At 40.2% G+C, this 15,421-nt stretch overlaps 1 protein-coding gene and 1 long non-coding RNA gene across 2 annotated transcripts in view; both read left to right on the forward strand.

Moving 5' to 3' along the window:
- LOC148130791 (uncharacterized) overlaps positions 1–15,421 on the forward strand; it is a 715,147-nt gene that overhangs the window by 674,094 nt on the left and 25,632 nt on the right. The window lies entirely within an intron of this gene.
- BMPR1A (bone morphogenetic protein receptor type 1A) overlaps positions 1–15,421 on the forward strand; it is an 83,718-nt gene that overhangs the window by 47,106 nt on the left and 21,191 nt on the right. Inside the window, exons 2-3 of the mRNA XM_087963866.1 lie at positions 9,659–9,863; positions 13,935–14,097. Of these exons, the coding sequence (XP_087819992.1) occupies positions 9,803–9,863; positions 13,935–14,097 (224 nt within the window). The 5' untranslated portion in view covers positions 9,659–9,802. The remainder of the gene's footprint in view (positions 1–9,658; positions 9,864–13,934; positions 14,098–15,421) is intronic.

A 15,421-nucleotide genomic window follows, 5' to 3' on the forward strand; every position in this document is an offset into this window, starting at 1 on the left:
ATAAAGATGAAATGTGTTTAAAGCTCAGATTTTTTTCCCCTCTGGAAATTCTGGGCAATTACTTAACTGTTGGCTCTTAAAACAAGCCATAAGAGAGAGAAAGACCGCCTCATTATGTTAATTTGACTTTTGCTGTTAGTTTAATTCATCTTTAATAAATGGCCAGGTGTTTTTTTTCCATTGTTATCCTGAGGGTAAATATTAGAACCACACAGAATCATTAAAATAAGCTTACAAAACTCGTGGGTTTTTTTTTTTGGGGGGAGAGGCAGTCATTAAAAATGCTGAGCAATTTATGAAGCCCACGTGGCTGTTTCCTCCTTCCCTTCCTCCTTCCCTTCCTCCTTCCTTTCCCTTCCTCCTTCCCTTCCCTTCCTCCTTTCCTTTCCTTCCCTTCCATATTCCCTTCCTTTCCTCCTTTCCTTCCTCCTTCCTTTCCCTTCCTCCTTCCCTTCCCTTCCTCCTTTTTTTTCCCTTCCCTTCCTCCTTCCCTTCCCTTCCTCCTTCCCTTCTTCCTTCTCTTCCCTCCCTCCTTCTCTTCCTCCTTCCCTTCCCTCTTTTCTTCCCTTCCTCCTTCACTTCCATTCCCTTCCTTTCCTTTCCCTTCCTTTCCCTTCTTCCTTCCCTTCCTCCTCCTCTTCCCTCTTCTCTTCCCTTCCTCCTTCACTTCTATTCCCTTCCTTCTTCCTTCCCTTCCCTTACTTCCCTTCCCTTCCTCCTTCCCTTCCCTTCTCTTCCCTCCCCCTCCTCCTTCCCTTCCCTTCCTTTTTCCTTCTCTTCCCTCTCTTCTATCTATCTTTCTCCTTCTCCCTTTCCTTCCTCTTCCCCTCCTCCTTCCCAGCTCAAGCTAATTGAGCTTCCATTATCCATCCTGTAAGTCTGATGCCTGCTTGTCTGCAGTGTTCCTGCCATATAACACCCCACCCCCACCCCAAAAAAATGCTAATGCCAGATTTCTCTGCCTGATTCTTTTGCATGATTAATATTTTATACAAAAGCAGGGGCATCGAATACTTGCAGCCTTCTCTCTGGAAAGTTGTTTCAAGGTTTGCCTGGGAAGGAAGGAAGGAAGGGGAGGGAGGGAGGGAGGGAGGAAGGAAGGAAGGATCAAGGAAGGCAGGAGAGCCCCCCCCCCCCTCTCGCTGAGAGAGAGAGAGAAGACGCTATTCTTATGCTAATCCAGACATGCACACAATGGAAGTGGAGCCAGAAAGTCTGCTGCGCAGTCTAGCCCGCCTTGGAAAGCGCATGAGGCAGGGTGCCGAGGGCTGCTGAAGGGGAGGGGGCCCCAGACGAGGGGGGAGCACTCCCCCCAAGTTATTTTATGGAACTGGCAGAGAACCAGAGCTGGGAACTGTCGGATGGGGGACCAGAGAGGGGGAACCACATTCTCCTCCTCCTTCTCCTCTTCCTCCTCTTCCCCCTCCTCCTCCTCCTCTTCCCGGTTCCTGGCATTGCTTGTATCAACTCCTTAGCTGCAATTAAATCAGAGCCCATCAATCCGACCGTCGAGCGTCTTCCGAAATGAAGACGCCATGGATGGATCAGCCAACCCTTGAGTTGGGTTCAAACGGTCACCTCAACAAGCAAAAGAAAAAAAAAGAATTAGGCAAAATATCGATACGCACGGACTAATGGACTGGCACACTCAGTTCAGGAATATCATTCAGACGTGTCCTTCCAGCGGATGTGTGTTGCTGTTTTTTAAGAGTTCCCTATGGCTGAAGCAGTGAACGTTACCTTCCACTACTTAGGCTGATTAGCTGGTGATTCATATTTGGGAACGACAGCGTTGCATTTAGAGCAATGGCTTTGCATTTCTTGCAGAGGGAATGAGGTGTTTTATTAAAAGTCAGGGGATTTAAGGTTGTGGCAGATTGTAAATCGCTTTGAATGCCAAGTGGATTATTCCTCTCTGTAGCCTGGCCTCTCAATGACGGACTTTATTGCTGAATAGGATAACGGGACACCAGTAAGAACCAGGCAGCAGCTTGTTTTAAGGGATGGCTTTAGGGAGTAGTCTTAAGGGGAGGAGGAATGGTGAAAAAAAAATTTTTGGAGTGGGGGACAACACTGGATGCTACGGAAGGGAGAAATCTGTGGTCAGAAGTCGTTCCATTTCAGTGGCATGATACTTTGCTCTTTTGATAAAGTTGCCAGGCATGGAGATTTCTTTTTGTGGAAAAGGGGAGAAGCGAAGGGTGAAGAAGAGAGATGCTTTATTTGGATAACAAAATAACAGAGTTGAAAAGGGACCTTGGAGGTCTTCTAGTCCAACCCCTGCTCAAGCAGGAGGCCCTATACCATTCCAGACAAATGGCTCTCCGGTCTCTTCTTGAAAACCTCCAGTGATGGAGCACCCCACAGCTTCTACAGGCAAGCCCTCCCACTGGTCGATTGTCCCCAGTGTTAGGAAATTTATCCTTTAGGAATTTTCATTCTCCTTTTGGTCCCTCCTGTGGCCAATGTTGAAGTAGAACTTAAAAATGCAAGTGCCCACTAGATACAGTTGGTGATCCACAGATGTATTTAGAAACGACAGGTGAACGAAAGATGAAAAGAAAAATAAAATATCCGCTAATGTGGCAGCAGATTTTTTTTTTATAGGAGCTAAAGCCTCTGATGGGTCATCAAATCAGTGCAGCCAACATAGAGCTGCAGCCAGCGAGAACAAACGTGTGCCAGCAGTGTGCAGCGGCGGCCATAAAAGCCAATGCAATCCTAAGTTGCATTAACAGAGGGATACAATCAAGATCAAGTGAACCACTCTATAAAGCCTTAGTTAGACCACACCTAGAGTACTGCATCCAGTTTTGGTCACCACACTATAAAAAAGATGTTGAGACTCTAGGAAAAAGTGCAGAGAAGAGCAACCAGGATGATTAGGGGGCTGGAGGCTCAAACATACGATGAACGGTTACAGCAACTGGGCTTGGCTAGTCTAGTGAAGAGAAGGACCAGGGGAGACAGGATAGTAATGTTCCAATATTTGACGGGCTGCCACAGAGAGGAAGGGGTCAAGCTATTCTCCAAGGCACTTGAAAGCCAGACAAGGAATACTGGATGGAAACTGAATAAGATTCAACCTAGAAATAAGGAGAAATTAACTAATGGATCAGAAGTTGCCTCCAAAAGTTGTGGGAGCTTCATCACTGGAAGCTTTCAAGAAGGGACTGGGCTGCCATCTGTCAGAAATGGTGCACCTTGGATTAGATGAACTACAGGGGTTGGATTAGATGAACTACAGGTCCATTCCAGCTCTGTTAATCTGTATCTGTATATTAATGTGGAATCCTGGGTGCTTGGTTGTTTTCTTGCAGACATTTCATGACCCAGCTAGGTAACATCATCAGTTCTAGAAGGGAATAGAGTTTGCTACCTTGTTTATATACTGTAGCTTGCCCTGTCAGAGTTGGTGGAAGTGCCAAGATTGCAAGGAAAGAAAATGTTTTTTTTTAAGGCTATTTTATTCTGATGGGCACAAGCCATCAACCTTGGATGCAGTGGTGGCTGCGGCTTGTCCTTTGTGCATCTTATCAGTAAGTTTGAGGATTCAGATAAAACAGGCACAAGTCAACTAACAAAAGTTGTTTTATACGATTCATCTCCAAGCATGAATTCAATTGCTACACTGACAATAAATTGTTTTAAGAGGATAGCTCCAATTTTTGCACTGCCTGGTAACATAAAATAGTTAATGTTGCTGCTTTTATTATAACATTGTGTGATGTGGATCTATTTTAGACAGATTTGTTGGCAGTTGTTGGGTTTTGCGTGATGTTAATTTAGAACCTGCTCATTTATATCAAATAAAAACCTTGGGATGTGATGTCAGTCCTCCATAAAATAAATTGTCAGACTTTTATTAAATACAGAAGGAGTCAAGTATTCCTATCCTTCCAATGAGTAACTGTACCCGTCATTTCCATATCAGTAGAAATCTGTTGCTATTTAAGTCTTGAAACCGTGCAAAAAGATATTTAATTAGCGAGCTTTTTCTCTTGCTCAGTTTTTCTATGTTCCCTGAAGTCTTAACTCTCAAGATAGCAGCATGCAAATAATTTTTTTAAAATCTCCAAATGGCTATTAGATGATAATGTTCAAAGTCCCCTACTTTGTAAGAGGGCAAGTGAAATGTGCGTATTTCATACCTGTTCAATCATAGGTTTGGATTTTTTCATGCAAAAAAAAAAAAAAATCATTTTCAGGAGGCATTAAGTTTCTCCTTATGCAAAATCCATGACTGAAATGCTAACATGTTTAATTAGCAAAAAGTAGCAGTAGGTTTTCTGCTAACAAGAACTAAATTTGTTTTTCTAAGAGATAATAGAAATGTCATTGTGGTATTTTGGGGAAATAGGTTGCAGATACAAACTTTGCACCAGCTGACAGATGGGAAGGGGTTCTTCCTAAATATGGAAAATGAAGGATTTTACAAGTTTCTCCTTATGAATAAGATAATTCCACACTATAGTGGAATACACAGTTTGACAGAGTTAATAAAATGCTTCAGTTTCCTACTATAACTGAAGTTTATTTTTAATTGGTTTCTTCTTACTATAGCAGACAAATTTCCCCCAAAAAAAAATGATCTTCTAGAATCCACAAATTAGAGAACATCCACTCTGTTGTTTGGTCTTGCCATCTGTGATCAGTGTGTCCTTCTTAATTATTCTGCAGTTAATGAAGAATTGCTAATACTAATTAACACCCTAGCCGTTATTTGCAAGATTTCTGCAAATTAAAAAAGTCCTCAGCCATTGGGGCTGCTATACCTGGGATTTCAGCAGCCATTGAGCCAAGCTTCATAACCTGTTGTGGTTCGCTGGCAGCCTATGCAGACGGCAGCGGAATTGGACAGTGGGGAAGAACGGGGATCAGTCCAGGAGTCTGGGGAGGACTCGGATGAGGGTCCTGCATCCAATGCAGAGATGGGCCAGGACAATCTGGGAGTGGGGTGCTGACTCTGGAGCCTTCGGAGTCTGGCAGCAGCAAGGCAAAGGAGCAAGGGGAGCCTGTTCTCAGTGCACGTGTGTGCAGAGCTGCTAGAAGGCAACAGTGGGTGAAACAAAAGGGGAGACTCGGGAGTAAGGCTTGGAGGTGATTGCCCCTCCCCTAAGGTTTAAAGGAGGTGCAAAGGTAGAGAAACCTTTGCAGGAAGCAAAGTCATTCGCTCTGTTTGGATTAAACCTTGAAGCTCTGTGTGGACTTCATACTTCGGCTGGTTTTTTACAGTTAATTTGGCACGTTAGTTGTTGGCAGCAATTGAAAGCAGAGAAAAGTGGGTGCTTATCTCAAGGAGAACTGTTTGGCATTCATTACCAGCTGGAAATGCACATAATTCCCAGCATTTGAATAAAACAAGAGTTATTTGGACTAAGCCTTGGTCAGAACATAACCTTCCTGCCACCATCCCAGTCATTTCCTTAGCTGCAGGCCTAGAAGTGAAGGATTGTCGCCTATCGCTTCAGAGAGCCGGCTGCCCACCTGTCAGAGAGGAGGATGGTGAACAACAGATCACAGAACTTCATTCATTCCCCAGGACTGAATAAGTCCAGCCTCCACCCAGACTTCAAAAGTTGGCCTTAAAATAGTGGTCACCACTGAGGTGTCCCACTCAGATTCTAATGATTCTTCAACCCCACCCCAAGCCGTGAAGCAAGGGGTTCCCTACAGCAGGACAATTTGTGTGTGTGTGTGTGTGTGTACACATATAGTGGCTTCCATCTTTTCCAATCCTCTCAAATACTTCCAGCAAAAGGAGGTGATAACAGAATAACAGAGTTTTTGGGGAGGACCTTCGAGATCTCTTTAGTCCAAGCCCCTGCACAAGCAGAAGGCCCCCTATTCCATTCCGTCCAAACTCTTCTTAAAAAACCCCCAGTGATGGAGCAGCCACAACTTCTGGAGGCAAGGTGTTTCATTCATTAATTGTTCTCGCTGTCAGGAAATGGATCTCTCCTGGATTAGTTCCCACCCATCTCTTCTTGTCCTGCCTTCGGGGGCTTTGGAAAATAGCTTGACCCCCCACCCCACCCGCTTCTTCCATCACACTTGGCCAATAAAGAATTGAATTCTATTCTATTCTATATTCCATTCCATTCCATTCCATATTTTCTATTCTATATTCTATTCTATTCTATTCTATTCTATTCTATATTCCATTCCATATTTTCTATTCTATATTCTATTCTATATTCTATTCTATATTCTATTCTGTTCTGTTCTATTCTATTCTATTCTATATTCTATTCTATATTCTATTTTATTTTATTTTACTCTACTCTACTCTACCCTACCCTACCCTACTCTACTCTACTCTACTCTACTCTACTCTACTCTACTCTACTCTACTCTACTCTACTCCTTAGATTTGGAAGACTGCTATCATGTCACCCTGAGTCTTTCTTTTCACCAGACTAAACATACCCAGTACGCTATTTGTCTGAATCTCTACTGGATCCCAGGAGGCTTTTAAAAAAAAAGAAGAAGAAAGATTGGAGAACTTTTGATACACTTGGCTAAGTGCATGCCAGAGGAGAGAGCTCAAACTATATTTGTGGGTTCTTGGGTGCTGACACTTCCACCATCTACTGGGTTTTATATTGAAAATCACAAATGGTGTTGGTGTGGCATTCTGTTTTACACAGGTTAAACACATCCTTTTAGTGAACCTCTGTGTGCTCAGTATCAATGGAAAGTTTTTTAAACTGCAGAATTTAGAAGATGGAAAGGCACCCCCAAAAAATCAAATGCACCTCCTTGCTGAAGTTCTGAATAACTGGTGCTTTGTCCACTGGGATCCCAAAACACAGAATTGTCTCCTGAAACGTGGCAGTGTTTAACAGTACACTGGGAACAATTCTTGTGGGTTTTGCAAAACATTTGTTCTTCTTTTTGGGTCCCGACTTGGAGTTGTATAATAGCCGTTTTCACCATCTTTCAAATGTGATGTAAGACTTTAGTATTAGGCCAAGCCTTTAATGGCCAGGAGATAAGCAAGAGTTTATTTCAGCCTGTGTGTTTTGTCCTTGTTGATAGGACAGGTTATAAATCAAGGGTGTTAGCACTCAATATACAAGGGATATAAGTGAGCACAGCCCACCAATCTGGAAAGATAAGGTCAGCTTGCTAAATTCTGGGTGCTTATAGAAGTGAGCAGTGTACAGATTTTGTGTAAGTGTCAAATACTAGTTATCATCCACAATCACCCATAATGCCTGGGCCATGAAAACATGATTTGAAGCTTAAGATTAATTAGCTGTTCAAAAGAAGCAGCAAAAAGTCAAACTATTGAAAGCATGTTTGTTAAATCACTGTTTATTAAAAGGAATAAAAATCAACACTTTATTTTATTTGCTGATTAGTTTTGGTTTTTCATTTTGGGGGCTTGTTAGGCCTCCAAGCCACCTGCTTATTTTTATTCCTAATTTTCAACATTGTTTTCACCTTCCCGTAAGGGCTGGTATGTTCCAAAATGCTTTTTGTGTATGCTAAACCTTGGCTGCTTATAAACTGGGAACACACCCAAACGCCCATATGCATGCTTTTCAAATATTATTATAAATAATAAATAAATAAATAAATAAATGCTAATATATCTCAGTGTTGACGTGAAAGTACAATACTTTGCTACTGAATATTTTTCCAGTTTTTCAAATAGTGAGGTGGAGCCTAAAGGTTTTTTTTTTTAAATTTGTGTTTTGTTTTTTATTGAGCAAACAAAACTTCAAAGCAAAATGGGAAAATTAAGTGCCCAGACAGACACAAACATTAACAGTTGCATACAAATATGAATATGTATCTAAATATAATAAACAATTGGCATGTATGATTCTACCTGGAGTGAAGCATTGTTAGAATGGCAATGGAACAATATGAACAAATGTTGAGACTCTAGAAAGAGTGCAGAGAAGAGCAACAAAGATGATTAAGGGGACTGGAGGCTAAAACATATAAAGGCTGGTTGCTGAAATTGGGTATGTCTGGTTTGATGAAAAGAAGGACTAGGGGAGACATGATAGCAATGTTCCAACATCTCAGGGGCTGCCACAAAGAAGAGGGAGTCAAGCTATTCTCCAAAGCACCTGAAGGCAGGTCAAGAAACAATGAATGGAAACTCGTCAAGGACAGAAGCAACTTAGAACAAGGAGACATTTCCTGATAGAGCAATCAACCAATGGAACAACTTGCCTTCAGAAATTGCGGGGGCTCCATCACTGGAGGCTTTCAAAAAGAGATTGGACAACCATTCATCTGAAATGGCTCCCCACCATCCAGTCAGAGCTGAATAAGCTTCTTGGATGGGAAGCGAAACATCTTCCCCCCCCCAAAAAAAAACCAAGAAAGTCCAGTTGCCTCTTGAAAAATGCACCTTTGGGACACTCATGTGAAACGGGACAGGGTCTCCAACTCTATTATTCTATGTTCTAAATGTGATCTTAATTGTAAAAATGCCCAGGCTTTTTGCTTTAAGTTTTGACACTTCACTCCTAGCACTGTGAATAGGGGTAGATTTGGGCATTCTTAAGGGTAGTTGGTCCAAGCAATCATCAGATAAATTGGCTTATTCCTTGTGTCAGGAAGGTATTTGGTTTCTTGATGACTAAAGTCATGGATGTGTGAAAAGTAGGCCATAGGTTGAAGGCCATGTGCCCCTTCCATGTGCAAATTAGGCGTGCCGACGCCACTGAGCATTCCCAGTAATTTGCTGCCCTGTTAAATGGCTACGAAGCAGTCCTTAACCTCCAAAGTCCTTGGATCCTGCCAAAATTGAGATTGAATTATTTATGGCAGAAGCAACTATCAATAGTAATTACAGCACATCCTTGCACAAATCCAGATTTTTATTTCAAGAATAAGGCCAGGCTGACAGGGCTCAGGGGTCAGACTCACTCAGACAAGAGGCCAAAAAGAAAAAAAGAAAAGAAAAGAAAGGCAAAATCCATATCTGAACACAGAATCTATATTGTCCACATTAATTCTTTTAGGTATTCCAATGGCTGCTTATTCCTTGTAGACCATGTTTGCCTCTTGTTAAAACGGTTGAAGAAACTGGATCAGCTGCAGCTTTTTAATACGATCATTTTTGCCTTCTTTAATCCAATAGGATGATTTGAAGCAGAAGTGCAACTTAATTCCCCATTTCCCTTATTTGTTTTGTGGGCCTAAACATGGAGTTTTAAAAAACGTCGTCTTTAATAAACGCATTTTTATTTTGAATGTGGATTAGCATGAGATGACATAAAACTTCAGAGTTTTCAAAGGCTCTTGCAAAAGACGTGTTCTCTTTAATGAAAGTCTTCACTCAGTTTTGAGTAATACAGTTTGTTAGCATGGTAGAATAAGTGGTCACGAACCTTTGAAAATCCTTTTCCCCCCCCTCATTTAGAGAAAGACCCGTTTGAGGTGCATTGATTGTGTACATAGAAGCCTGTAAGTTCATTTCTGTCCTTTGCAGCTGGTATAAATTCAATCAGCAAAGAACTAGTTATAAAATACAAGGGCTGTTTTAGTTCGTATTGTCTATTTATATATATTTATTTTAAGATCTTGTTATGCATTAGCCATGTGAAATGTTTATTTTTTTAACCTTTCAGTTTTGTTTTTAGTCGATAGTATTTATCTATTGAAAAATTTCATTTCATTTCTTTTTCAGAAGAAAAACTGGAAGAATTAAATTTTTGATTCAGCTGACTGCCAAACTGCTCAGATTTCTCTGAAGAGTCCCGGCTTGAAAGCTTATCAAGAGCTGAACAATTTGCCAAACCTGACAGTGCAGAAAAGACTTTAATTACAAGCCATGATCAGTTCAAAAATTTCCTTCAGATTGCTGGGGTTCTACGCGTTCCTTTTTTTTCAAGGTAAAGTCGCACTTTTAAAACTTCAGGTTTTACAAAACGGTCTTGATGCCTGAAATGTTTATGTACAATAGAGACACTGTTGTGTTTGGGTTGCAGTTTGAAATACAGTGATAAGCTCCTGCAAGCTTCCAAACTTTTAATGTTCTTTTTTTTAAAAAAACTAAAAGCTACAAAATAATATAGGAATCTGGCATGAGAGCTAACACCTGCTAGCCTGTGTTTAAAAAATTTTTTTATATACGTATTTACATTGTTTAGTTGGAGATTTGAGATCAAATTAGTTTAATTGGCATATGCTTCTTAATTAGATATAAAATTAGTAATTTCGGTTGCCATAAATACAGGAAATGTGAAGTAGAATTTGTGAAAATGGGTGATGAACTAAATAAGAAAACAGCAGTAAGGATTTTTTTTGTTATTTAAAACAAAATTACAGCTAGACTTTCATTTCTTAACATTTGTGGAGAATTTTTAAGAAATAATATGTTGGTTGTCTTGCTTTTAAATACATATGCAAATAAAAAGTTACAGCCGTGCTCCCAATGAAGTCCTGGCAATGTACACTATGAAATTTAGAATAAAGCACAGAATACTTAACATCATAATATCTTAAAATGCCAGGACTACATTAGCATATGTGTCTCCCCATGATAAGATCTAACTTTTGAGCAGTTGTGAAGAGTCTGAGAAAGGAATAGAACAGAGGCTGGACCTTAAGCATTCAAGATCTAGCAGGGAAGGCCACTGACAAATTCACTTTATAAATAGCAGTTTTCAGTCCAGGTGCCCAGAAATCTGGGGTGGAAAAAATCTTAATGAAGTCCCTATAAGTGAGGGTTGAAACGTCCCACTGCACTTTCCAAGATTTTCTGTACAGTGAGTTCTCAACTTACAACAGTTCGTTGAGTGGCCATTCAAAATTACAGTGGCACCGAAAAAAGTGAGTTATGACCGTTTTTCACACTTACAACCATTGCAGCATTTCCCATGATCATGTGATCAAAGCATGGGATGCTGCTGCTCATTTGTCAATATTTAGGTATGCTTAAGTCTCCCATAGCTGTCTGGTAGTGGATTCATTGGAGCTGCGTGCTACTTAAACAAGCACTAACTTCACTTGACTTTTGATATCTTTACGATTTATATTGACTGTTTCCTAGTATGATTTGATTGCTTATTGTATGACTATTATTAAGTGTTGGACTTTATGATTCTTGACGAATGTATCTTTTCTTTTATGTACACTGAGAGTATTTGCACCAAGACAAATTCCTTGTGTAGCCAACCACACTTGGCCAATAAAGAATTCTATTCTATTCTATTCTATTCTATTCTATTCTATTCTATTCTATTCTATTCTATTCTATTCTATTCTATTCTATTCTGTTGTATATCGTTTTAACAGGCATACCAAACTTATTTGTAACATATTAATTCTGGTTTCGTTCCTGGCCGTTTCCACGCATGTATGCCTGTGTGATGTTTATGGTTTGTGTCAGCCCATTTAAGTGCTTCTTTTGCCGTTTCTTGTTATTTGTTTTCAGTCGGGGCGATTTAATGATTTCCCTGGTTTTCAGTCGTTGCAGTTATTGGGAAATCAAGAACAGTGTTTAGAAACTTATGAGCCCTATTGATCCCAAATCCATTTGAAGTACTAAATTATTGCAGCTGATTTTCTTATCAACAAACATTGAGACAGGAAGAGGAAAATGCAAATAATACAACAGAATAGAACAGGAACAGATCTTGAGGGTCATCTAGTCCAGCCCCCTGCCCAAGCAGGAGAACCTATACCATTTCAGATAAGTGACTGCCCAGTCTCTTTTTACAAACCTCCAGTGATGGAGCGCCCATGATTTCTGAAGACAAGCTGTTCCACTGGTTAACTTAAGCACCCCTGTTCTAAAGTGAGAAGTCATTGAATCAATGCTTTGACTCCAAAGGAAAACATATATAGTAATATAAAGGAGAGGAGAAATTTCTGAGACAGGAAGTCTAGTCCTGCCAAGAATGGAATAAGGGTTAATTGAGAGGCAGTTTCTGTAAGCAACACCAGAATGTTTCCTTCCTGCCTTCCTTACAGGATTAGGCCAGTAATTTCTTCTAACAACCGGTTCTCCAAACTGCTTAGAATGTTAACAACCGGTTCTAGAGAATAGGTGCGAACCTGTAGAATCCCACCCCTGATTTCAACTCCCAGAATTCCCCAGCCAGCAAAGCTTGAAGATACCAAGGTTGAGAATAAAGCATATTTGAAAGAAACTGGAGTCCTTAGCTCTAAATTACCACCACTATTTCTACAAACGGACAAATCTATAATATAAAACATAGTCTCTGGAGTTTTTCCCCCCCTCCTTTGCTGGTACTTTGCTTGTGTGGAGTGACCATTCAAAGTTACAATGGCACTGAAAAAAGTGACTTCTGACCGTTTTGCACTCTTACAACTGTTGCAGCATCTCCACAGTCATGAGAGGCCAGGCGAGGAGATGCGTGCCTCGATGTGAGTGATGTTGAGTTGGCCACGCCCAGCCAGTCACATGACCACCAACTAAGCCACGCCCATAGAACCAGTTGTTAAACAATTTGAATCCCAGCCCTGGTTGAAGTCCACCCATTTTGAAGTTGACATGGTTGAGAAATACTGTTTTATTCCATGCACCGAAAACAGTGAAAACCTTTTATCTTTACTGCATTTTAAATTGGAAACTCAACATGCGCTTGTTTGTTTGACATATGAAGAAAATGTCCCTAGACTGAACTTTGCTCTGAAACTAGACTTTGCCTGTTTAATATTTGTACAGGCATTGAGATTTATTTTTTGCGTTCTGGCTTCTGCCCTTGGGATGCAGGGGAGATGTTTTTAGGCAAGAAAAAACAAAATTGCTGGACCAGAGCCCTTTGCCCTTGCCATAAACTTTTCAAAATAGTCTTGTCGGGTTATGTTATAAAATTAGCTGCAGAACGTGCTTCTCATTCCACATTGTGCCCATGGTTACTAGTTTGTCTCAAAGAACATCAGAGTCACACATCTATTACTTAGACATCCCTGATCATAATCTGTCATTAGCACTGAGTACTATGCAAAGCCCCATCTGTGACACAGCTGATAAAATGAAAGTGTTCAGCGTTCTTCTTTCTTTCTTTTCTTTCTTTCTTTCTTTCTTTCTTTCTTTCTTTCTTTCTTTCTTTCTTTCTTTCTTTCCTTCCTTCCTTCCTTCCTTCCTTCCTTCCTTCCTTCCTTCCTTCCTTCCTTCCTTCCTTCCTTCCTTCCTTCCTTCCTTCCTTCCTTCCTTCCTTCCTTTCTTTCTTTCTTTCTTTCTTTCTTTCTTTCTTTCTTTCTTTCTTTCTTTCTTTTTGCTTGAGATCATTTCCATAGATTCGACAGAGATTGTGGACTGATGTTAAAATCCTAGATGGCATTAACAGAGGGATAGAATCAAGATCACATGAAGTGTTAGTACCACTTTATCATGCCTTGGTGAAACCACACTGCATCCAGTTTTGGTCTCCACAATATAAAAAAAGACGTTGAGACTCTGGAAAGAGTGCAGAGAAGAGCAAGAAAGATGATTAAGAGGATGGAGGCTAAAGCATATAAAGAACAGTTGCAGGAATTGGGTATGTCTAATCTAATAAAAAGAAGGAGTAGGGGAGACACGAGAGCAGTGTTCCAATATTTGAGGGGCTGCCACAAAGAAGAGGGAGTCAAGCTATTTTCCAAAGCACCAGAAGGCAAGACAAGCAGTGAATGGATCTAAACTAACCAAGGAGAGAACCAACCCAGAAATAAGGAGAAATTTCCTGACAGTGAGAACAATTAACCAGGTTGCCTTCAGAAGTTCATATTTATTTATGTTCAATTTATGTTCAATTTGTTGACTGTCCTCAAATTATGCTTGGAATTCGGCTCTATTGTGGCTCAGCATTGCTTTCGTACAGGAAATGTGTGTTTCTTAGGTTAGGATTTTCGAAATGAGAAGCCGAAAAGATCCAGTGGCTTTAATGCCACCTAAGTATTTAAACCTGGATTTACAGCAAAATAGACTAACTTCCTTTGGGTATATCCCACAGGCTGGAACCAAGACGGTGTGATCCATGCGGCAGGTATAAAAACAGATCCTGGCCAGCAGAAGCAGGAAGATGGGGTGACCATAGCCCCAGAGGATATAATGCCTTTTTTACAGTGCTACTGTTCCGGTCACTGTCCAGAAAATGCCATTAATAACACGTGCAAGTAAGTATTGCCGACAGAACGAAGACCAAGTGAGGTGAGAGGCTTCGAAATCCTTTGCCCTCCCTAGTTCTTCACTCCCTGTACATTGGTGATTAAATAATTGCTTTCTTATTTTGAAACATTTCAGAAATTTCAAGATATAACATTTCAACACGTTAGAAGCTTTTGAACAGCGCAGTTCACAAAAGTAAAACGTTGTGATTTGGCCATCCTAGACTTGCTGTTTTTTACTGCCCTCTAGTGGTCACATGTATATCAACTCTCCCGGTATTGAACGTGTAGTGCGGAAACCATCAGTGAACGCACATTTCAAATGCATCATAATTCTGAAGGCATACAAAGTGGTTGTTCCTATAGAGGATTGAAATCCAAATTTTACATTAGAAAAATGCCTTTCTATTCCCATAACTTCTTCTAATTCTATTTTCTGTTTTTCTGTTAAATTTTTAGTCATTAATTTAGCTTTCTTCCTATTAATTTTGAGTCCTGCTACTACTCCAAATTGTCCAAATTCATCAATTTTTGTCCTCTTTCTATTGGTTCCTCAATGAAAAAAATCATATCGTCCGCAAACGCTTGCAACTTATATTCTTCTTTCTTAACCTTTAATCCTTTTATATCTGGGTTCTGTCTAATTCGCATTAATAATGTTTCTAATGATAATATGAAGAGCACGGGTGAGAGTGGGCAGCCCTGTCTGACTCCTTTTTCTATTTTTATTGGGCAGGTACATTCCCCGTTTATTATAATATTAGCCTGTTGTGTATCATAAATGGTTGTTATAATGTTTTCAAATTTGGTGCCTAAATTCATATTATAATTTTTTTGGATTAAAAATTGCCAATTTAAATTGTCAAAGGCCTTCTCTGCATCTAAAAACATAAGTGCAATTTGTTTTTCAGGGTGGGCTTCATAAAATTCTAAGACATCTAGTACTATTCTTAAGTTGTTCCTAATTTGTCTGGTTGGGAGAAATCCATTTTGATCTTCAAGTATATGCACGTTTAACATTCTTTTTAGTCTACTTGCTATAATAGAAGTAAATATTTTTTAGTCAGTGTTTAACAGTGAAATCGGCCTATAATTGTTTATATATCGGGGATCCGAATCCTCCTTCGGGATCAGCGAAATCAATGCCCCCCTCCATGAGTCCAGCATCCTTGCTGCCAATAAGACATCATTAAAAACTTCCACCATAAGAGGTCCAATTTGTTCTGCAATTGCCTTGTACAGCTCCCCTGGAATCCCATCTGGCCCCGGGGCTTTATTGTTTTTCTGGTTCTCTATTGCTGATTTCAATTCCAACCAAGTGATGTCTTTGTTT

The sequence above is a fragment of the Notechis scutatus genome, chromosome 4 (genome assembly GCF_049901735.1).
Source record: "Notechis scutatus isolate UNSWTSFEM ecotype Mainland chromosome 4, rNotScu1.2, whole genome shotgun sequence".
Classification (NCBI taxonomy): Eukaryota; Metazoa; Chordata; class Lepidosauria; order Squamata; family Elapidae; genus Notechis; species Notechis scutatus.